The 24,434-nt window shown below is 41.7% G+C and overlaps 1 protein-coding gene across 1 annotated transcript; it reads left to right on the top strand.

Annotated features, from left to right (window-relative positions):
• Positions 1–2,401: 2,401 nt before the first annotated feature.
• On the top strand, positions 2,402–23,203 carry LOC139302025 (mitogen-activated protein kinase-binding protein 1-like). Its single transcript, XM_070925577.1, has 33 exons — positions 2,402–2,503; positions 3,735–3,826; positions 5,384–5,443; positions 5,548–5,605; positions 7,191–7,361; positions 7,619–7,756; positions 7,910–8,092; positions 9,078–9,238; positions 9,618–9,807; positions 10,291–10,434; positions 10,526–10,713; positions 10,797–10,888; positions 11,000–11,125; positions 11,467–11,537; positions 13,310–13,431; positions 13,520–13,595; positions 13,693–13,804; positions 13,961–14,024; positions 14,400–14,510; positions 14,684–14,841; positions 15,021–15,058; positions 15,774–15,974; positions 16,092–16,237; positions 16,389–16,528; positions 17,306–17,488; positions 17,603–17,669; positions 18,826–18,981; positions 19,490–19,662; positions 19,991–20,626; positions 20,737–20,824; positions 21,013–21,101; positions 22,180–22,265; positions 22,964–23,203. The coding sequence occupies exons 1-33, from the start codon at positions 2,402–2,404 to the stop codon at positions 23,201–23,203; spliced, it is 4,662 nt and encodes a 1,553-aa protein (XP_070781678.1).
• The last annotated feature ends 1,231 nt before the right edge of the window (positions 23,204–24,434 follow it).

Genomic DNA, 24,434 nt, shown 5'->3' with positions numbered 1-24,434 from the left:
ACTCAGTGAAAATCATCTGTAGTAGCACTTTATGTTTTTGGTAGAAACCACCCATGATGTCTGATGTGTTTGTGTTTGTATAGTAACAGTAGTGATCTGCATTGTGGGAAGTTATAGTTCAGTAATATGCATTTAAACCTGATGTGTCACAAGCAATCAAGATAAAAAGCTATTAGCCATATATTATCTATGAAAATAACCTCTGTAAATGTTGTATTTCTTTTTCAATACATTTACTTTGTGGATGGTTTTGAAACACTGGTTGACCCGTTACTTCAGTTGAATTGAAAATGTGAAAAATCATGTGGCCTTTAAAATCAATAAAAAAAACTACATGCATTCATTATTATTATCTTCAGTCACTCAAACGAAGGCAAACGGAGTTCTGTGGGTTTGAGACACAGAATTTAGCTGTTTTTATGTAAATGGAGACCAAATATGTACCCAATTGTTTTAAAAAGATCAATTTAGTGATTTTATAACGTCATTGTTTTCTGTTTATTTCAATTAACACTGCATACACATTTTAAACCAATCCCATCTTCACTAATTACTGTGCTGAAAAGCAACAGTAAGGGCCCTTTAGTGTGGACAGGGCGCGCCGTTACCCTGAATAGACCATATCGGTAGTCTATTGTAGTCGCGTTATCATGGCAACGCACCACAGTAACCTGTACTAACTGACAGCCGTTAAAGCGGACCTGTCTGCTGTGATGGGCTACTAAGTTTAAAGTATTTCCCTACATATGGAAATGAGTCTTTGCCTGCCTGCAAGGTCGGAAAAGCAGAGTGAAAAATGTGGATCGAAGTGGTCTGCTATAAAAGGGTCAAAAAAGCACTATTTATCTATTTGTAAATTACCTTTGTAGTAAATGTGCTAAAACATGCAGTCTGGCATGAAACGTTTCATTAGAGAAGAAACTGAATGGAACCTGAAGAACCACATTGAGTTGTTGCAATTTTATATATTATATTATTATATTTAAGCGACAGTACTGCACACCACTACTTTGTATCACAGATGTTTGACACTTGTAATCTTTGGCCCTGACATATAATGGCTGTCATTAAAAAGTTGGACACACTGGGCGGGAGACACTACATGAAGGTCTTATGGTGAAGAGCATGACATGAATGTCACCACAAGCTTATTTTCAATGTCATATTATTTGAGTACAGCTAAGGTGTTCCTACTAATGACTGGAACTAAATGGTTGCTCTTAATGATATATATTTCTTTTATTTTTACAATGAGTTACTTAGATACTAACTCCAGGATGCAATAAGCAGCTGCAGGTTTTCTGCCATATATTTGCCAGACTCAACGAGAATGAAGAGGTTTGAGTTACTGCATAGTTTGATGTTAACATGAGTTAACAAATGTTAACAAACTCAACAACAAAATATACATTCCCAAGTTTAGCAGAAGCTAATGAGGCTAATAAGAGAGGGAATTTTGTACTACCCACTTGATTTGACTGCTGAAGCCTCATGTGTGGGGCAAGTAGGCTAATCATCCTCATAACTCATTTTATTAAGTGTTAATATTTTGTCCTCCACCTTTTATGTCTTTTATGTCTTTTATGTTTATGTTAGATCAAGGAGGACAGTACTTCTCAGGCAAGATTGTTCATACTGAGAAACTATAACTTTTATTGGGGAAAAAAGAAATATATATATCATATATATATATATATATCACCAGATTAACCTTCTGATTGATTGCCCTACAGCCATTACAAGTCAATAATACATCGTAATAAAAAAGAAAAGAAAAGAAAGAAAAATACTTTAACTTAAGCAAATATGCATATAAACGAACAAATGGACCATTATGCAAATATTTTATCTGTCAGCAGCCAAACAAAGAGGTACTGAACACACACCATTCAGCTGCCCAGTCTCTGTGTGTGTGTGTGTGTGTGTCTCTCTCTCTGTCTCTCTCTCTAATCCTATTAAATCAATTAGGTACAACTGCAACAAAAGCACTCATTGATGTAATCATGAGACCGGTGCCGGTTGAGATTAAACTAGTGAGCAAACAGCTGAGCAGCGCCCCCCCCCCCCCCCCTTGTCAGTGCAAATCACAGCGTTGAGACGAGGCGACATCAGTCCAGAAGTGGCGGAAAGCTGCGGGAGAGGTGCGTGATGTGAAGCGACAGACGGCAGAAGACAGCAGAGCAGCAGAACAGCAAACCCACTCAAGAGATTAGCGTCCACATGTCCCTGCACCAGGGACACTGTCCGACTCTGTAAACCTCTGTAGTGTCTCTGGGTGGTGGGAGGATCATTACGGCCGCTCATTAACTTCTGACTGCGGCCAGCACGCACACTTGGCCGGTGGCTTGTCACAGTGGATGGTCCGCTGCTCTCAGAGCAGTGCCGCCGGGCTGCAAACAAGATGCCAGGAGATGGATTCACGATTAAAAGTCGCATCAGGAACTTGCTGCGTTCTCCATCAACCAAGCACAAGAAGAACGGGAGGGAGAACCTCTCCAGCAAGGTATTCATGCAATGTTGTACCTCTCTATTTGTAGTGTTGCAGAAATCTAGTATAAATTCTGCAGTAATTATTGATCCAAACATCAGAGGATCAACAGGTACAACTGTATAAAAGCAAGGCACTCTTTATAAAGGCTGTACAAGTTGTAAGTTATGACTTTATTAATGGTTAATAAAAATGTACTCATGCTTCATACAGTAGATTAATTATAAACCATTTATAAGAACAACTTTTGGGCAGTCAGTTTGCAATCTATAACTGCATTATATATATATAAATGCATTTTTCACAACCTGGCAACCCAAAATTTGTTCATCTATTAAGACTAGTAATTGATTTATAAACCATTAATAAAGCCACTGGTTCCAACTTAGAAACTGTAAATAAAAGGGGATACTCTGGAAAGTATATAACTTTAATATATGAGACTAACTACAAACCCTGCTTCTGATTGCTTGCCTGACTTTGTCTGATTGTGCTTTTTATTATTTGCTATTATAATATATGTGTTAGTAGGACACTGTAGACTCTGGTACATTCATGTTACTCCAGACTAATCAATAGAGCAGACAGCTGCTTTATAATTCCCAAGACAGACAGACAGACAGACAGACAGACAGCACAACCTGCCTTCTGTCACATCTTGTGTTTAATTGCTAGGTTAAACCTTTTACATCTTTTTTTTTAAACATCTCTTTATACCCTAAAGATAAAATGATAATGTTATTTATGATAACAGCTTGGTTTCAAGCTTGTCGTTTGCTCTGCTGCATGTGAGCCTCGTCAATGCAAGACTCCCTAGTTTATCACAGAGAATAAAAAAGTCGTCACAACAAATACAAAATGTTTGTGCAGGTGTGCACAAACTAACTAAATAATAAATCAATATTATTTTACATCTGGCCGCTGTCACAAGTTGGAATAATCACATTCCAGGGAGATGATTGTTTTTTTGTATCTTGTCTTTTGGAGACATAACAGCAGAACTACTTTAAATCATTTAAAGTGGACACATTAGCTGACCCTTAGCCATCGTCTTCAAGTGTTGTAACCAAACCAATCTATTTCTGTCTTTGATTCATTGACGAGGGTGCTTAGTTACGTCACTGCTGGTTGGAGTTGGGTATTTATCCCTCCGTCAACTAACTCTACTTTTACTTCTTTCTGGGATGAAATCCTCAAAGAAAAAAACAAAACAACTAAAAACTTAATCCCTGCGTTGTCTCTCCAGGTGACTTTGGAGAAGGTGCTTGGGATAACTGCTTCAGGAAAGGCCTGTCTGGCCTGTGATCCCCGATCTGGACTAGTTGCCTATCCTGCAGGGTAAGATCTGCATCCTTATCTCGACATCTGACCTGTGCACTCGCAGCTTCCTTATCATATCTACCTCACGCAGATGCTTAGTGTGCAAATTTCTGTGTTTGTGTGTGTTATCTCTGCACTATCTCAGAGGAACTGAGGAGGAGAGCTCTGTGGGCTTTTTCATCAGAGAAACTCCAAAGCCTCTTTTTATCCTTGCCTCAGGGAGGCTTCCTTTGACTCTCTCAGTGATATGCCGACGTAAAGAGCGTTGTGTAGTATTATTAATTCTGTTCAAACAGTGACACTGGCTGTGTTAACTTGCTCAGTGCAGACTTGTTTAAAAATGAGACGTGTGAGCTGCAGGTTGGAGGATTTAGATCTACAGTGGCGATGCTCGGGGGCCACGGAGCTGCTGCTGCTGCACCACGAGGGTGAAAGCAGAGTTTCAAAACAAGCATGTCGGGTAACAGAAACATTGCACTGAGCCTCTTTTGTGTTGTTCTCAAATCTTCTGACAAAGCTGTATTAATACTTAGAAGGTCAATGGCTGTTTACAGTATTGTTGTGTCAAGGAGTGTATGTTGGTGATTGTGCAACGTCTGTGCATGTGCAGGCATGGGCATTTCTGTGCATGTGTGCGTGTGCAGGCTATATCTGGTTCCGACGGCCATTTTAGCAGGTTTTATACTCCCCAAATGTGTGCACAGTTTGGCAATCCACCTACTGTCTCAGTTCAAAGCTGCACAAGCTGTAGCACCAGGAATGCAGTTTCCTGGCACGGAGCTAAAGAACTAGCAGCTCACTAACAGGTGGATCGCTGATCTCTGTGCTGCTCTTGAACAGGATGTAAAGAGGAAGTTCGGTTGGCAGGGAACAATATGGTTGTGGCTGGATAATTTGAATATGGAAAGAACAATTACATAAAAGATGGATGAATCATGATTCAGTTATTCCACCGTTGCACTTTAGTCACACAATTTGGTCACACGCAGTTTGGCGTGTTTGAAGCTAAGTAATCTACTTTGCTTCAAAGTTCAGAAATGCTTCTAATTGGCATTCAACCTTTGTAACTTCAGCACACTGTGAAGTGTTCTTCAGTGTTAATAAATATTATTATATGAATGAGTGTTATTGCATTTGGTGCTGTAATCTTCTGGAAAATACAGGTCACAGAATAAAGTTTAATAATGGATCAACTGGAGATTAGTCAATTTTGGCTTACTTCTGAACATATTAGAGGCTATTAGAGTAATGCTATATGGATTTCTGTGTTACATCAGAGTCTAAATGTTTATAAGGTCTTGGTATATAATCAGTAAGCATCTGTAAGCTATGCCACGAGTATGCACTGTGGAAAGAGAGTTCAATTATTCATTCGTTGATTGAAATATTTGTTATTTTATACACAGTCATGGACAAGTATTGACTAAATAAAAACTGTTACCTCAGCAGAGGGAATACATACCAAACATGACTTTCTAGATTTGTTCCAATTCAAATAACATATGTGTATAATTATTATTATATCATACAGTGAAAAACATGTGGCGAACTTTGATTCTATTTTTCCTTGTGTAGGTGTGTGGTTGTCTTGCTGAACCCCAGAAAGAACAGACAGCACCACATTATCACTTCAAGGTGAGTTGAATACAAATGCGATCTGCATTTAAACATGGACAACACTGAACTGTCGAAACTACCCAAACATGTGTCCACGCTGAGCTGTCTTTCAATTTTCACAGAAAGACCATCACAGCTCTGTCCTTCTCCCCCGATGGAAAGTACTTGGTCACAGGAGAAGTAAGTCGGCCTTATTCTCTGGCTCCGCAGTTATCTGTTCTTCTCAGCTTGCCTTATTTTTCTCTGCATTTGGACGCACACACTGTTCAAATCACACACTAATAATGTTGTCCACAAGAGTAAGCATGAGAGTATCCCAGCAGGATGGAGGCCTACAGTTATGTGTTAATGGTGATCATGTAGGTCTTATTGTGGGCGGGCCCTCGTGTTCCACTGTAATGTGTCAGTCAAGTGTCTGCAGTTATGTTGTGGTTACAGTGTGTGCCTCAACACAACACACTATCTTGATCCGCCCCAGCCAATCAAAACCGATTAAAGACTTCTCTGTGTAAGTGGATGAGCATGCAGTGGTTGCCATGACAGCAGAGAGCAAAGTTCAAAAGACCAAATACAATGAGGGCAGGCTGTTCTGCTGCCATTTAAAAGGAGCCAGATGCCACATTTTATAATGTTTAAACTGATTTTCATATTAAACTACTAAATACTGACGAATACTGAATACTGACTAAGTTCTGACGAACTTACATTGACTTACATTGACAAACACTACTTATACGTTATATTAACGTACATCACCCCTGTCCCCTCTGCGTTACATTAACGCACCCACCCCCTACTGGACACCTTACCTGGATACTTTACTTTATTCTGGTCACTGCACTGTTGTCATTTATCTTATCTTATTTTTAATTTTTATTCTTATTCTTATTTTAGCTTTTATATTCTACTTATTTGTTATCAAAACAATAGCACCTTCAGACCACAGCAAATTCCTTGTAATGTATGTTACTTGGCAATAAACAGTTTCTGATTCTGATTCTGATTCTGATTCTGATTCTGAAATGTATACAAGTTCACAGGTCAACCATCCAAGCCAAATGTTAATATTATAGTCAGCAAGCAGAATTATTATGGTTCTCTTTTTAGCTGCTTTGTGTCCGAGATCAAACTGAGAGTATTGCAGCTCTGTTAGAGGATTTCCTAAAAGCCTTGAAAGAGGAGAAGAGTTAAAGATATTCCAGAGTGAATAATCTGATAAGAAATGCCCCGCGCACACACTCATTCACCAAACAGAGGCTAATTTGCATCAAGGACAGGCCCCACAGCAGACATGCATATCTTTTATTTATTTGTCTTTCTTTCTTCTCTCCGTCTCCTTTGTATGCAGCTCACTCTTTAGTTGAATGTCATCCATTGCCAGCGTCCTTCAGGCCGCCTTTTCCTCTCACCTTCTAACTCTGACCTTCGCAAGGTCGTTCCACCACATTAAAAGAAGAGACTACACAAATAGCCCGCTGACCTTCTGATCCCTGAGAGAGAATTATGTGAACAGGCCGAGGGACAAGTAACTGTACACAGTGAGCAGAGGTCAGAGGACAGAGAGGATAATCTCTTAGAGAGCTGGATAGACTGCACTGACAGGTGACTACTATATGTTGCCTGTTCCAGTGGATTTAAAGCCTGGAGACAAAAACAAAAAAACAGAGCTTAGACACAAGAATGAGCCCTTTTCTTTACTAACAATCAACTGTTTTCTCTCAATTAACTCTGTTAACCCCCCCCCACGTCCCTCTTTCCTCTCCAGAGCGGTCACCTTCCAGTGGTGAGGCTGTGGGACGTGGCCGAGCGGAGACAGGTGGCGGAGCTCCAGTCGCACAAATATGGCGTCTCGTGCGTGGCTTTCTCCCCCAACAGCAAATACATTGTCAGTGTTGGAAACCAGCATGACATGATGGTCAACGTGTGGGCGTGGAAGGTACGTCTGAAGTTCTTAGCCCCAGTCAGCTCCTCTTGCGTATTGATGCAATACACGTTCCTTGTTATGGTAAAGGAATAGCTCAACACTTCTGCTTATTTGCTGTCTTGCTTAGATGACAGGATTGGGGGAAACTGCTAGCTTGGCTCTGTCTGGTGCATTAAGTACATTTTGTAGATTTTGTAGGAAATCAAAATGTGCTTAAACTCACAGATGACTATAATTTGAACCTGTGTTGTTGTATTGTTCTCTTGCAGAAAGATGTAGTGGTGGCAGCCAACAAGGTGTCCAGTAAGGTGACAGGCGTGTCTTTCTCTGAGGACAGCTCCTACTTTGTAACTGTGGGGAACAGACATGTCAAGTTCTGGTATCTGGACCAATGCAAGGCCAGCAAGGTATTCATTTCATAAAGTTTATGTCAATCATGCAAGTAGCAGTAAAGACCGGATGGGGGTGTAATGCCGACATACACAGACAAATGTAATCAGCTTTTTTAACCGCCAAGTCTGAGCTTCATCAGCTAACCCGCACCTCTCGGTGGTATTTAGGCCAGTGCTCCTGTCCCTCTGCTGGGCCGCTCGGGACTACTGGGAGAGCTGAGGAACAACTTCTTCTGTGATGTGGCCTGTGGACGGGGCTCTACCTCTGAGTCCATCTTCTGCATTACCTCCTCTGGCCTGCTGTGTGAGTTTAACAGCAAGAGGATGCTGGACAAGTGGGTGGACCTTCGGGTGAGTTATTCACACAGGAAATATTAAATCCCACCTAATGTGGGTGCGAACATTCATTGCAGTGTTTTAACCACAAAGGTTATATCTCTGAAATAAGAGATCCACTTCTATTAAAATTTTATAGGATGGTGGATTTTGGCATGTTGTTGGGACTTTGAAGAAGTGCATTGATTGGGCTAATGAGGTCTTTCATAAATGATAAGTCCAGATCTTTAGCTCAGTCATTGTCTTTGACTATCAGTCTTTGTGCTAAGCTAAGCTAACAATCTCCTGGCTGTAGCTTCATATTAAACAGACAGATATGAGAGTGGTATCGATCTTCTTATCTAACTCTCGGCAAGAAAGCAAACAAGCATACTTCCCAAATGTTGAAGTCCCTTTCCTATCTTCGGAGCAATCATTTTGCTGCCAATCATTATTCAGTTCATTATTAGATTGATATCAATGAGTGTGGCATCCTGGCATTAATTCAAGGTCGGGTCAGTTTTCTAACTTTGAAAGACAACAAGTGCTCTGCTGCTGGTTTTAATGAAATGCATTTTGTTCTTTATTGATTCAGTAGGTGTCTACATCGTTAATGGGATGTTTAACTCACCTAATTTGCCTTTACGAGTTAAATCGACAGTATATTTAGGTATGCATTACTGAGTGCTGTCCAAACAATAGTGCTTATAATGGTCAGTGTCCAGCTGTGGTGTTTAATCAGGAGGTGAAGATGAAGGTGTGTGTGTCCTGCTCCTGCCGTCTGTCAGAGGATCAAAGAGAGATTAGCTACAGGGACAAGTACAGGATGTGTTTGGAAGTATTCCAATAAGGACGTATTTATGTTCCACTGCAGCCTTCTGTAACCTTTGTCATTACTGGCAGGCAGGACTGTTGAGGACTCACCTACACTTCATTATAATTTCATTTTGTTTATCCATCTGTAAATGCTGGAGCTGTGAAATGAGCTGATGTGCCTGTTGTGTCGTGTCTTGCCTTGCAGACGGGCGTGGCCCAGTCTCTGTCCCTGTCTGAGGATATGATCTTCTGTGGCTGCGCTGATGGAACGGTGCGAGCCTTCAGCCCAGTCGACCTGCACTTTGTCTGCACGCTGCCGCGGCCGCACCCCCTCGGCTCCAACATTGCGGCCGTCACGGAGGCCAGGTGAGGAAGAGCTCAGGGGAAACACAACCTTTCCTTGGCGGGGATCCACCGCAGGATCAAATGTTCTCTATTTATAGTGCTCCCTGTCTCAGGCGGCACCATTTCACAGTCTAAATAACTCCTAAATGTTAAAATCAATAGCAGGATTTGTTTATTTATATTTTAAAAAATCTGATTTAATATCATGCATTGGGTTATGCATTCCTACAGTGTTGTGTTTCTTTGAGTTTGGAAACAAAAAGACTAGTTTAGTGTGGTGGATTAGTGGTTGTTATTAAATGATATGATGTCCCTGCTTAAAATGTTTGACTATCTTTAAGAAAATCATTGCTGTTGTTATCCCATGATCATGATTATATCCCAATCTCTCTTCCATCAGCCACCTGTTCTCCACCAAGACGGACGCCCGTTACCCAGACGCCATCGCTGTGACCTATGACCCCGTCAGCCACTGGCTCAGCTGTGTATATAACGACCACAGTCTGTATGTGTGGGATGTGAGAGATGTCAACAGGGTGGGGAAGGTGCATTCTGCCCTCTTCCATGCTGCCTGTGTCGCGGACCTGGAGGTAAACAGGCAGGAGGAAGTGACACCAGCCCCTGATTCAGTGTGTAGTTAGTAATGATACAGTGGATTGAATGTTGGATTCAGGGAACATTGTGGGATTGATTAATATCACCCCAATGCCAATGGGCCGCTTTGGGCAGTTCATTACTCTACTGAACATACTAATATATATTATTATATATTGGTATTCTTATACATTTGTATTCTTGGTAATTACATTGTAAAAGCTATGTATGTATTATTTAATATCATGTATTATAGGTAGAACTTTGCAGTTTTTGAGCCGTGATTTTGACTTTTTTGACATTTTCACGACCAACAACATGCATTTGGAATGGAGAAATACCAAAGTTTATGATTATAGTTCATGACAATGCTCCATAGTGAGGTAAATATATGGCACAGCATGGGTATTTTATAAATCTGAACTGTTTAGCCTATAAAAAAGCCTATAAAAAACACCTTCTCTCTCGCCCTTCCTCAGATGTTCCCAGATGTTCCCGGGGAATTGGGAGCTGATTTGTCATCAGGTGCATTCCTTAGTTGCTCAGCTGACAACACCATCAGACTCTGGCGCATGAATGATTGGACACAAACTCACGTTCATTCTCAGAACATCCTCAGCAGTGTGAGTTTGGCTTCAAATACCATACGTCTTCATGGCAAAGTACAAATTCTCCCTGTAATGGGTAATTTCTCTATCTGCCATCGCTTTGCAGGATCTCCTGAATATAATCTACATAGATGGAAACACTGGCGCCTTGCTGGATCCAGAGTGTGCGACAAATGCGAATGCAGACAAACCAGGTGATGGACAGACAGCAGAAAGCAGGACGGGCATCAGGACCATCTGCGTCAGTCCAGACGGCAAACACCTGGCATCTGGAGATCGCAACGGGATGCTGAGGTAGGACAAGAAGGCTAATACTGACGCTAACGGCTGACTGAGGCGACCTCCATCCTAAAAAAACGTGAATTTATATTCTGCAGGGTTCATGACCTCAGCAGCATGGAGGAGATTCTGAAAGTGGAGGCCCACGATGCTGAGATCCTCTGTCTTGAATACAGTAAACCAGAAACAGGTCAGTGTGTTTATGGGACTGTGTGAGTGATTATAATGATGGCACGCTTGAAGAATATTTGTGCACTGGCCTTGTATACGATATGTGATTAAGTCGCCTTATTACTGTCAGGTCTGAAACTGCTGGCCACAGCTAGCAGGGACCGTCTGATCCATGTCTTGGATGCTGAGGATGACTACAGTCTGGTGCAGACACTCGACGAGCACTCTTCATCCATAACAGCTGTCCGCTTTGCTGGTGAGCCACTTGAGATACTGTCAACATCTGACAGCTAATCTTTTCTTAATCCTCGCTTTCATCTCCATTCAGTCCCACACAAAGTGCCTCTTTTATTCCGCTTGCAGCACTGCTTGTTTAGATAATACATGACAACTATACATGTGTAGTCAGGTGGAGCTTTGTTGGTTATAAGCAAAGGCTTTTCTTTTGTGTACTTTTTTTATTTTCTTATTTCTTTTTATTTGTAAATTCTTTTGAAAACACTTGTCGTAGCTGATTGATGGAGACTAGCATCATTTCTTGCATTGCCTACAAGCCGTAATAACTCAGTTTTTTAATATGTATTTATCTTTCTTTAGCCAATGACAACAAGGTGAGGATGATCAGCTGTGGGGCAGACAAGAGCATCTATTTCCGCACTGCACACAAGGTAAGAAACGTCTGAGCCAGGTTCAGTCCATCAGCTCCAATCATCAAACGTATCTTTCCACATCTCTTGTAGAATTTCTTATCAACACAATATTGTTACTATAACAATGTTAATGCACTAAATAAAAATCATGCCCCTAAAATGGAATTATATTACTTGTTATGTAATAATTTATTTTGCTTTTTTGAGTTAGATGAGAAGATCAATGTCGCTCTCACGTCTGTACACTAAATATGCAGCTGGAGTCAGCTTAGCACAAACAATGGAAACATGGGGAAACAGCTTGCCTGACTCTGTCCAAAAAGACACGTTAAATCTTGTTTGTTTATTCTGTACAAAAACTAAAGAGACATGTAGCTAGTCAGGCTAGCTGCTTCCCCCTGTTTCCAGTCTTTGTGCTAACTAAGCTAAGTGCCTTCTGGCTCCAGCTACATATTTACCATAGTCATGAGAGTGGTATTGATATTTTCCTCCAACTCCCGGCAACAAAGTGTTTCCTAAAATGCCAATCTATTCTTTGAATATGACAAATTTATTTGCATTCCTGATTCCTGCTTAATTTTGGTACAGAGGAAAACTGAGTAAACAGCAGAGTGTCTTGCTACACCAAAAACATATCACAATTCTTTCTGGCCATAAAGGACACAACGAGGAGCTAATCTTTTCTGCTTCATTGCTTTTGATTAAGATTCTTCATTAATTCATTGAAGGACTCACTGTGCAGCACAACAGTAACACAATCCATTTAGCTTTGTTAGTTAGTTTGTGAACTCCACAGCATGTAGCACAAAAGGGGCGTTTGGACTGCAAGTTGTATAACAAAATGCGATGAAGGAGACTTCTACATTTGCTTCTGGGTTTCTGGGACAATGTTTCTGTTTGGTCATAGTTGCATAAGTTACAACATTCTCCACGATTCAGGCCACTGCGGTGACTCATGAGCATTAAGTTTTGTGGAGCACAATAAACAATGGCTTGTTAGTCTTCAGTAGAACTTCTCCTCAGCGTCCAGACATTTATGGAGTGTTCACGTCAGAAACTTGTTGTGACAGCTCTGTGCTCCTCGCAGAACCTAAATGAGCATCTTCTGTGCTGTCTGTTATCATGATCTGTGTTTTCAAGGATTCTAAATGAACCATAATAGCCTTTTCTGACCATGTGTGTATGATTGGATGTGCAAACACTGACTTTTTATGGACTAAACTTTTAAAAAATGACATGATTTATTTTAACACACATTGGGTCTTTACCAAGCGTATTCATTACATCAAACTTTAACTGAGGCAAATACATCATGTTGTTCCTTTCATGCATTTTAAAGCATATCAGCTATGTGTACAGTATATACCCTTTTTTTAAGATACATATATTGATATTGATTCAAACTGATCACTGCAACTTTTAGATGTCTTAATGCGTGGGCCATCTGCTACAAGATGAGCTGCAAGGTGGTGCTGCTTGGAATAAAATCAAAATGACGCCATTCCACCTAAAGTGTTCCTTTCTTGTGTGTTCCTATAATACTTTGGAAACAGAGACAGTCAGGTGGAATAACTCAACTAATGCTTGTTGTGCAGCTTTACTTGCTGCACAAACAGGTAAATTATTAGTTTTAATCAAATGACGTTAGCCATAATGATAGCTATCAGTATAATGGCTATCATCTATTATAAATAGATTGTAAACATATATGAAGAATGATGAATGTTAAAGCTACAGCAGCTCTTCCTCCCCGGCACAGAACTGACTGAGTGTTTCGTTTTGTTCCACAGACTGACAGAGGAACTGAGTTCAAGCGTTCTCACCACATGGTGAGGAAGACTACACTGTACGACATGAGCGTCGACCCCACCTGCAAGTACGCTGCTGTTGGCTGTCAGGACCGCTGCATCAGGTGAGTGTGTGGGCACGTGCAATGGGAAACGAATTTTAGAAGAAACTCAATTCATTATTTTTGAGGTTTCTTTTCCTTCTGACTGCAGGATTTTCAACATCAACAGTGGCAAACAGAAGAAACTCTACAAGGGATCACTGAGTGAGGACGGCAGTCTGCTCAGGGTAACATTTTACTTCCACACGGTCCACATTCCAAATGCCATTCCCTTCCTATATACACACACAGTGTATTGACTATAAAACTCTTTTGTCCTGGCAGGTTCAGCTTGATCCGTCAGGTCAATACGTGGCCACCAGCTGCTCCGATAAAAACATCAGCATCTTTGACTTCTACACCGGGGAGTGTGTCGCCACTATGTTTGGACACTCTGGTAACAGAACACACACCTACACCTCACATACACAGATTTTATGTTGTCAAACTGAGCTGTGAGTAAATTACCCTTTTATAGCAGTAGGGAATATGATCTTTCACCTAACATTGCCAGGGACCATAATATCATATCACCATGTTTCTTGTTTTGCAGAGATTGTCACTGGGATGAAGTTTACCAACGACTGCAAGCATTTGATATCTGTGTCAGGGGACAGGTGAGAAACAGTCCTGTGTATGGTCCTACTAGGGGCTCCCTTGGATTCACTTAGGCTACAATAATCTGGAATATACTGTGGAAAATCCAGTATTTAGAATATTATAATTCAGGCATATTTCTAAAAACATAACAAGTACTGGTTCTATATTTTAAATCAGAGCTCTAACAACAATGAGATATCCAAATATACATAGTGCACTAAAATAAAACTACTGTAGAAAAGCAGGAATGGAGCAGCACCCAAATTAAAATCATCTTCAGCACTGCTGCCAGAGGAAATGAGCGGGGAAATGTGTTTGCAGACAGTCTCCTCAATAGTCAAGCTGAAATGAAATGTTGAATTTTTAATGCCTGAATGCTTTTTATCTCCCAGCTGTATCTTTGTGTGGCGACTGGCCCCAGAACTGACAATCAGCATGAGAGAGAGGCTCTGCCAGCTTCGACAAAACCCAAACTCACCCCCCTGCAAGACCTCCAGTCTCAGGTGACGACACACACGCTGCCTTCAACTGCTGAGGACCTTTCATTGATTGCATTCATTCCATAAACGTTGCGCTGGTGATAAGGAGAAAGTGTACTCATGTCACATATAAAGGCTGCCAGAATACTCACAGAATGTTCATCATTTTGTCCGACCTTCTGACTGCGTCACTCCAGGCGGGAGGTGTATAGTGCCCCCACCCTGGGCGGTCTGTCCTCTGACAGCGACCGCGAGCACGAGGAGGAGGACGGAGCAGAGAACGACGACCCCAACGACCCGGAAGACATCACGGCCAACACTTCCTCTGACAGCAGCCATGGAGAGGAGGATACAGGTAGACGTTGTCCATTTAGGTGCAACCCACGTACGCTGGAAAGTATCTGCCATCTGAAGTAATCCTGTCCTTTATTCTCCCTGTGGAGGGTAGCTTTTGATAAAAACAATCCAGTGATCAAACTAGTATTATTTAATTATGTTTTAAGCTTCTGGTTGTTGTGCTCTTTCACACAACAGGTGGCTCAGATGAAGGACAGGACTGGGAGCCCACAAAGGTTGGTGGTTATATTCAATGTGAAAAGACTGTTCAGATGAAATGAACGGACACTGGAAATGCCTTTTAATGCATTTGGACCAGAAGTATTAAATATGAAGGCCATTGTCACAGCAAATTATCATTAATTGACATTATGACATTTTTGCATCTTAATATTCCCAGATATTTTTCTTGTGTGTGTTTTTTTCTTATATCATTGGAAGTTAGATCAAACAACGTTACCAAAAACGTTTTGTCCATAATTCAGTTCCTGACAAATACTTAATTATTGTTAGTAACAGCGTATAATAATGAGTACATGCTGCTAAGTATGTAGAATGGACAGCTGATGAACGCTTCAGCTGCTACTGTCTCTTTTAGTTTTCTGTCAGTATCGGTTCAGAAGGACTGAAGTGGTTTAAGGATCTAGGGCTTCACTCTGCCATACATGAGATTAAATCCTCTGTGATGTACCGGGGGGAAATACCCTGCTGAGTCTTAACAGTGATGAAAAGCTATGTGAAATCCATTCTGAAATACACAGCCAGAGCAGGGCTACTAAAATCTAGATCAGACAACCTCATCTGAGATGTGTACATCTGTAGGGAAACTGACACTTTTAGTATTTGTCAGCTTTAATCTCCAGAACTGCTGTTTGACATTTTTCATGTCTTTTACAATAGAAATTACGGTTCACTGTGTCAACTTGTACGTCTTCTGTATGTCCTTTCTAGCACGGAGTCGCCAGCCAGTTGACTCCTGACTCCTCTAAGCGTCCCCGGAGGCGTTGGTCTCACCGTATGGGCTCTCTGGAGGTGATGGTCAAATCCATGCTGGACCTGAGGCAGCTAGAGACCTTTGCTCACAAGAAAAATTCCAACTGCCCCCCTCATGACAGAGAGAGACAGAGCACGTCCAGCCTCCAGGAGCCCATGGTATGCATGGATCTATGTCTAAGAGAGAGAGAGAGAGAGAGGGAGAAAGAGCTGTCCATATGGATCCATGTGTGTGTGTAATTGCACTGCTAAGTCACCTATGCTAATTTTCTGCAGCTGCAGTTACAGGAGAGAGCCAAGAGGCATCGGCCCTGGCCACATGCTGACTGGCTGTCCTCACACCCATCCAAGGGCATCAGGGGGTCTGACGGAGCTGTGCTGTACCCCGAGGAGAACGAGGACGATAAAAGTCCACGGGGCAGGTAGATCCCCACTCAGTACACACAGTTTCACTCAAGTGATCACCGTGACGCTGAAAGAGAACAAAAGCGCTCTTCTATTCTCGGTTTAATGCATACCCTCCACCCCTTGTTCCTCATTGTTTCCCTTTCTCTCTCTGTTTTCATACGTCAGTGATTACATGGTGAAGGAGCAGCACTGCAGGATCCAAGGGCGAGGGATCCGCAGTGAGAGCCAGGAAAGCCGCAGCCCAGACAGTGCCTGCTCTCTGGGCTACAACAGCAGGGAGTCCAGCCCGGATCGTGTCCTGAATGGTGAGGCCTTACTCGGATGGCAACAATGAAATACATTTTAACAAAAACAACTGTTAAAACAACACACAATTATGATTGACATTCATTCCATTGTAATTCACTTTTGATAGCATGAAAAACAAAAATTGAAGATTAGCATTTAAAGCTACTTCCTGTATGTGTACAATCTGAAAATTCGCAACTTTAGCACCCCCCAGTGGCTCTATCAGAAAAGACACTGTGGCTGCCAAGACGGCGCTGATTTCGGTTTCTACAAACTAATGCCTCAAAGTAATTATTAATTTAAGATGCTAAATGTACAAAATGTCAATGAAGGTATGAGCGTGAATATAACAGACCAGTGTCTGAGGAATTTTAAATAAATATCAAAGTCACACTTGTGTGCTACATTTAAGTATTTATATCAGTCTAGATTTCTGTTTCAAGTTCTAAATGTCTTCTCAAAGTGTGTCAAGTGCTGGATTTAAAATGAAAAGCTAAAATGTACATGAAAGCCATGATATCTCTTCAACGTACAGTAAAGCCGATACCCGCCAAGAGGGATTTGTGCACACAGAGGCTTCAGATTTTTACAGTTTCAGACCTGATAGAAATGTGTCAGATAATACTACCACATAAGCCGCAGTGTTCTGGCTGGTCATTTGTTTAGGATTATCTGGCACCTACCTGCTGTATGCAGTAGATGTACCAAGGTCAAGGAGTTTTTGGAAAGGGTTTTTTTCTCTTCATTGTGCCTCGGCTGTACCTTTTTCTCCTTCGTGACTTCAGATTCTGCAGATGTGGAGTCCCTGAGCCAGGACAGCTCTGATGAGGAGAATGAAGAGAGGGAGGAAGAGGAGCAAAAGGCAGAAGTGACAAGTATGGACGAGGCTCTGAGGACAGTGACTGGCACTGCTGACCGCAGTCGAGAAGATTTCCTCAAGCAGAACTTTGAGACGCTGGCAGAGGGATGCAGCATGGGTAGGAGAGGCCAAACAGTCTCATCTATGTGTCACTGTGTTTTTCGTCTCTCTCTCTCTGCGACTGTCTCCATTTTCCTTTTTGTTTTTTCTAACGCTTGATGTCTGTCCACAGCTGAGCAGCGAAGAGTCCCAAGACTCAGTATGTCTTCACGCTTCCTGGCCAGAGGACATAATAACAGGTACTGTTGACCACTTCAGACCAGTGTGGACTATAAGCTATAATTACAAACCCATGTGGACTCACGCACATTGCTCTGCTAAACCATCTGTGTACCTCCCCGATCTAGCCAAGCTGTCAGTTCAAATGAGATTGTTAACTATGTTTGGGCAATTTTGTGTGTGTAGGAAGATTGTTTTTTATCCCTGGAAGTTTTTAACTTTTTATTTGTATTAACAATGAATGTGCAGCGAGACATTTAACTGTAAATCACTGTATGATTTAAGGATTTTGAGAAATATGCTTCTTTGCTTTCTTGCAGGGAGTTAGATGAGAAGATGGATACCACTCTCATGTCTGTGTGCTAAATATGAAGCTACAGCCAGCAGCTGGTTAGCTTAGCTTAGTACAAAGACTGGGAACAGGGGAACAGCTTTCACTACGTTTGTACAGATTAAACAAATAAGATATAATGTGTTATTTAATGAGCTTTAGAGGGTAGGCAGATTTTATTGCCTTTGGACAGAGCCAGGCAAGCTGTTTCCCCCTGTTTCCAGTCTTTATGCTAAGCTAAGCTAGCGGCTCCAGGCTGTAGCAACATATTTAGCGTACATACCTTTAGTTGACAGGTTAAGCTTAGCTTAGCATAAAGACTGGAAGCAGGGGGGAAACAGCTAGCCTGGTTGTGTCGAAAGGTAACAAAGTCCACCTACCAGCACCTCTAAAGCTCACAACTGACATGTTCTATCTTTTTTTGTTTAATCTAGACAAAAACTACATTATAAAAACAACATGCTTTGGTTTAGGGGGGGCAATGAGCTGGACTATTTCTTGGTCGAGCGCAGTAGGTAGCCAGGCTAGCTGTTTACCATTTCTAGTCTTTGTGCTAAACTGTGATAAATGGCTAACTGGCTCAAGCTTCATATTTAGCGTACAGACATGAGAATGGAATCAATCTCCTCATTTCACGTTCACTGCAAGAAAGCGAATAAAGTGTATTATGTTCAATTCAATGTTACATATATAGCACCAAATCATAACAGAGGTTACCTCAGGGCACTTTTCACATAGTGCAGGTCTAGACTGTAATAGTATTATATTGTATATACTGTAGAGGAATACATTGTGCCTTTTACTCGCCTGCTCCCCAAACCCTGTAATGCCTTCTGTCTCTGTAGGGGCATGCCTCTGTTTGCCAAAGTGCATGGGAAGGAACAAGGCAGCCACTTTGCTAAGCCCCCTGTGTCAAAAGTACGGCCTTTGATGGAAGATAATCAGAGCAGAGACACAGAACACAAGACCCCTGTGTCCCCTGGCAGGAGCGAAGGGCCAAAGTAAGATGAAAACACAGACTGGGCGCTGCATGGGGTTTCTTTTTAGACAAGTGCTGCTTTGGCAGACTTAGATTAATGAATCATAAATGCAAAAGATGAAAAAAAAGCACAAACGGTACTCTGTTTGCATAAATAAATGATAAGAAAACATTAATAAGTCCACATGGCAAGAATGCAATATAACAAACAGGACTTTCCTGAGGTCACGCTAGCCTACAGTGTTTTTTATGCTGTTTACAACCAGCACATTTCTGCTGTTACTTACAGGTTAATAATGGATAAAGGTAAACAAAAGAAGGGAGAAAGTGAACTCTCATCTAAAGTAATTATGGACATGCAAATAAACAAGACTGATTTACTACAGAATGGCCAAAATGTAGCAAAGACACAAACGAAAATGAAAACACGAGTCAATACAACTTTTTACTTTGGCTTGTTTTTGCTACGGATTATTGTGACTGGATTATTGAATGCGAAGTTACCTTAAAGCTGCTGTGTTGTCTCTCAGCAGGGTAGATGCTCCAGAGAGAGACTGCTGTCCTACCCTGAGACCCCTGAAGAAGAAGACCTCAGGGTCCCACCTGTGGAGGGTGTCCAATCCTCCATCCAAAGCTCTGTTGCTGATGGACAGAGCGACGTGTTTACAGAAATCGCACTCTGCCCAGAACCTATCTTCAGACTGTAGGTTTCATCATCATTTTGTGAATTTCTTACTTCATATTTTCTGCCTTTTCTGTAATACTTGGGTCTTATTATTCGATGAGCTCCATTAGTTCCATTAGGTGTCCATTGTGAGACAGTTAAACTGCCTCAAGAGTGTATTTAAACATAATTTGCATGGGGTTCTTCTGTGAAATATGTGGAGAGAAGTCAGAAGTAATTAATTTATATGATGTAATTCTGAAAGTAATTCAGTTAATTCATAACAATTTGAAAGAACATAATAAAATGGACCTCTATTTTCTGAAAACAAGTCTTTAATCTCTACTTTTACATTTTTTTTCTCCAGCTCTGAACTCCCCTGTGCCCTCTAGTGACGGAAGGGAGTTGCGCAAGAGACCTCAGCAGCTTTTCCTGGATCAGGACACTACCATGCCTTCCTTCCACTTTTCTTCACCCTCCTCTGGGTCCCCACAGACTCCCCGGTCGCCCCTGCCCTGGGAGAGCCCCAAACTCAAACCCCAGCACTCCTACATGAACCCCACTGCCAGCTCCATGGCCAAAAGCAGCCGCTCCTCCTCGGTGGGAGAGTGTATCCAGATGGGCTCCCCACCTTGCTCCCCCTCCTTCCACAGGGCCAGGAGGTCGTGCGGGGAGCTGGAGGTCGAACCTCCCCTCCTCGCCTCGTCTCCTGTTGCCGCTTTCCCCTCCACTGTCTCATCAACATCATCCGGCTTGTCATGTCCTCTATCAAACAGTACCTCCCCAACTCCTCCCCATCCTACAGCTACAGTTTCACCCTCTCCTTTTACCCAGAACATCCCGCCCTCTCGCATCCCGCTCCCCAAACAGCCTCTCAGCCCTTGCCGCAGCCTCTGCCTGGATGTGGCGCCGAGCTCAGGTTGTCCTGGAGGCCCGCCGAGGGCCTCTACTCCTACCATAGACCCTGAATGTGACGTTAAACCTACTCCAGGAAACAGTCAAGGTTAGACAGCCGGCCATATACTGTAGATGTGACACAAGGAACTAAAAAGCAGATCGCCAAATGTGTGATATTGTATATGTATGTGTGATTATGTATCTTGTTGTCTTCAGCACTGGGCAGGACTCTGTCGCTAAGTTTGGATTCTTCCTTTCCAAGTTCACTACCAGTCAAGCTGAAGAGAGGCTCGGTTTCAGAGAGGTACAAGGTCTTTTTTTAACTAGTCACTTATTGTCTTCAATTAGCCATTACATAACTGCCTTACACAGGGGGGTGTTGCAGTATTGAGCAGATTTTATTTGCTGTGTCTTTTCTACTCTTTCAATCTGATTTCTAAAAAATCAGCATTAACACAGTAACTGACACACATGTCTGACGTTTCTTCCCAGTGCCATGGAGCCGGGACAGGTGGCTGTAGCCAAAGAGTGCCCTCTGGTGCCTGAACAGACCCACACATCGAGCGCTGACCCCCAGCCAGGTCTGGCCTCACCAGAACTCTGTCATTAACCTATCCTCCTCTTCCTCGCTGCATGTCTTCACATCCTGAGTGTTTTGGCTATTGCAGTAATCAAGCCGTGAGGAGATAAAAGCATGTAAAGTGGTCTCCGTGTCTTTGAAGATTAAGATAGATTGTGTTTTTGAAACATTTCTAAGATGATGAAGAACATGATTGAACAAGCTTTGTGCCACGCTGCTCTAAACTTAAATTACTATCCAACAAAACAGCGAGATTTCAAGCAACAGGTTTGATATTCCATTTGAACACTCATCAAAATCTAAACAGGTGATTGCTATAAAATTTGCTAAGCACATTCACACTTCCTCAAAGGACAGACCCTTTACATGTTGGACCCCTCACGTCATCCATGTCACAGGATGCACACAGGATGTTGTACCTCATAATCTCATAGAAAGATTTTAACACATCAATGCTCCCTTTTGATGTTAATACAGTATTTGCCTATTATTTAACATTGTGCTATGATATATAGAGTGCCACTGCAGATTGTTTTCCTCCCATTGCTCACTTACTCAGTAAACAAAGGTATCTCGTTGGAGTTCAAATGCTGAGCTGAATCTTAAAATAACTTCCTCATCCTGTTCTTCATGCTCCTGTGCCTGCTGTTCTGTGGATGATAACTGCCTCGCAAAGGCAACAGACTTTATTTCAATTTGAAAACAGAGAAACCGTAAATGCCATTAAGTGATATCCGGTCCACATTTGTACCTACAGCTGTGTTTTGCCGGAGGATGTAAACTGTGAAATCATTTTTCCCCCAGTTTCACAGCTCACACAGCTCCTGCTCTCTGGCTTTGTACAGCAGCCTCCTCGTGGGCTTTTTCTATAGTTTTCTTTTCTGCCACCAAGTTTATTCTTGTTTTTGTGTTGTTTTTTTCTTTTAATGCTCTTCAACCTTTTGCTCAACATTTACTGTGGGCCTACTCCGCTCGATAACTGTGTGTTTGTGTGTATAAGTATGTGCGTCTTTGTGCACACTGCTGGGCTATACTTGAAAGAGTCCCCTCTCTCTCTCTCTCTCTCTCTCTCTCTGCAGATCACTCTATCACCTTGGAAACTTGTAGGCAGGCTGTTTCTGAGCTTCATAACAGTCTGAGGAAAACCATCATGCTCTACACTACGGTCAGTGAGTGTGTGTGTGTGTGTGTCTTTATGTGTGTATGAAAATGAGAAAGAGGGGAGATGTGGGGGGTTGAGAGAGCCTCAAAGGAAAATATATTGGGAAGAAAGATAGGGAGGATAAAAGGGGAGTAGATACATGGACTACATTTACATAGCACTTTTCTACCTTAACAGACAAAGCGCCCCAAGTCAGGGTTCAGTTGCTCGAGGACTGCTGATCATTTCCCCGTTTCATCATTTGGTCCATAAAATGTCAAAAAAAAGTGAACAATGACCATCACAAGTTCCTAAAGTCCAAGTTGACCTCTTTAAACGTCTTCTTTTGTCTGACTAACAGTCCAAAACCCAAAGATATTCAAATTACAATGAAATAAAACAGAGAAAAACAGAAAATCATCATGTTTTAGAAGCTGGGACCACAAAACGTTTTTCCTTGAAAAATGACCTAAACAATTAATCTTATTATCAAAATAGTTTTCAATTCATTTCTGTTGACTGACAAATCTGTTGACTGATTCATCAATAATGAAAACAATCGTCAGTTAAAACCCTGCTTACATAGACGTATGTTTGAGCACTGGCCGTTTTATCTATAATCTGATGATCAGATCAAAGGGAAAGACACTGTCTGTCTGTCTGTCTGTCTGTCTCACTCGCTGCCTGTCTGTTTTTTATATGCATGTATTCATTAAAACCAGGTGCTACAATCCGGCCAACAGCCCTGTGAAGATCAACAAGAAATAAGGAGCATCCTGTCTGAAGCTCTGTTCACGGTCAAGGCTGAGCTGGACTCACTGCCTCACCCCACCACACAGTGTGAGGGGCCCCGAGTGGACCAAGGGGTCACAGGTGAGGGAGACAAGGCCCTGGCTCTCCTGGAGCAGTACGCTGAGCTGCTGCTGAAGTCTGTGGAGAGGAGACTAGATACCAAGACTTGAGACGGACTGATGTTTGCTATGTGTTTGTACTGTATGCACATAACCTAGTAGGAGCCCGACACATGCACATACAGTAGCACTGTGAATTGCACACTTGTTATTTGCACATCTTTTTTGGAGCTGTATTCATGGACTGAATGCAGATGAGATGTCATTATGTTTGGAGAAGCTGAGAAAAAGTGAATGTTGAGTATTATGCACTGAAAGAAGAACGAGTGAAAAAGTTTGCCTTATTTTTCAAGTTGCCATAGCTCTTCTTTGTCTGTTCTCCACTCTTTGAAATCAAATTTCATAAGTGTAATGAATCACGATTGTTAAGAAGGGAGACACCAGAGGGACAAAGATGATGAAGTTACACGAAGAGCAGAGGTTAGCTAAAAACTATGTTTGGGTCACAAAATTCATCCTGTTTAGGTGGTCATGTTAAAGATGGTTTTGTTTTGGACAAGGTTAAGTAGTCTAAAGCCTCATTAGCATCCCCTAGAGGCTGCAGGCTTCAGTGATACATTCCAAAATGTAACAATTAAAGGACAGAAATACTTTTCTAATGATTTTTCCTATAATTTGAAATTTGTCGTAAGGTAAAGTATGTAAAAGTGGGATGTTAGAGGAAGTTAGATTAAGGTGTGAGGATAGAAATGGTCATATTGAGGTATGAGGTAAGTGTCAGATGACGGACCTGGGAAGATGTTTTGTTTAGGCTGTGTAATTCATGTTTTTGTGCCGATGGTGTCTCCCTGATTGCAGAGTACTGCATCGGTGACTTTAAAGCAGTTTTCTTTGCTTTAAGCAAATCATAACTAGTCTGTTAGTCTTCTGTACATTTATGCAAGTTTTTGTAGTGCTGATTTTAATGTTCTACTGGGATTTTATATTTCTCTGAAAGAGATTTGTCTTCTGCTGCTGTCATACAGTTTCAAGCTGTTGCACTGTTCTTTAAGCTCTCTTTAAAAGAAATAAATAATGAAAACATTGGACCAGATTTCTGATGATTTTATTCAAGAATCACTACAGTTAACAGAGCCTAATGGCCATCTAATAGAACTCCTCATTGTTGTTTGGCAATATAGTTACATTTATAATTCTCAGTTAGTAGCACTTTAATTAGATGGAAAATATTGTACTCAATAAATACAGTAGCATCTTCATACTGAAAAAGAAAGCTTTTGTCAAATGGTTAAAATGGTAGGAAGGAGTTTGAGCTTATTGAAGCATATTATAGAATGAGCTC

This window comes from Enoplosus armatus, chromosome 19 (assembly GCF_043641665.1).
Source record: "Enoplosus armatus isolate fEnoArm2 chromosome 19, fEnoArm2.hap1, whole genome shotgun sequence".
Classification (NCBI taxonomy): Eukaryota; Metazoa; Chordata; class Actinopteri; order Centrarchiformes; family Enoplosidae; genus Enoplosus; species Enoplosus armatus.
This window is presented reverse-complemented; position numbering and strand designations above follow the sequence as displayed.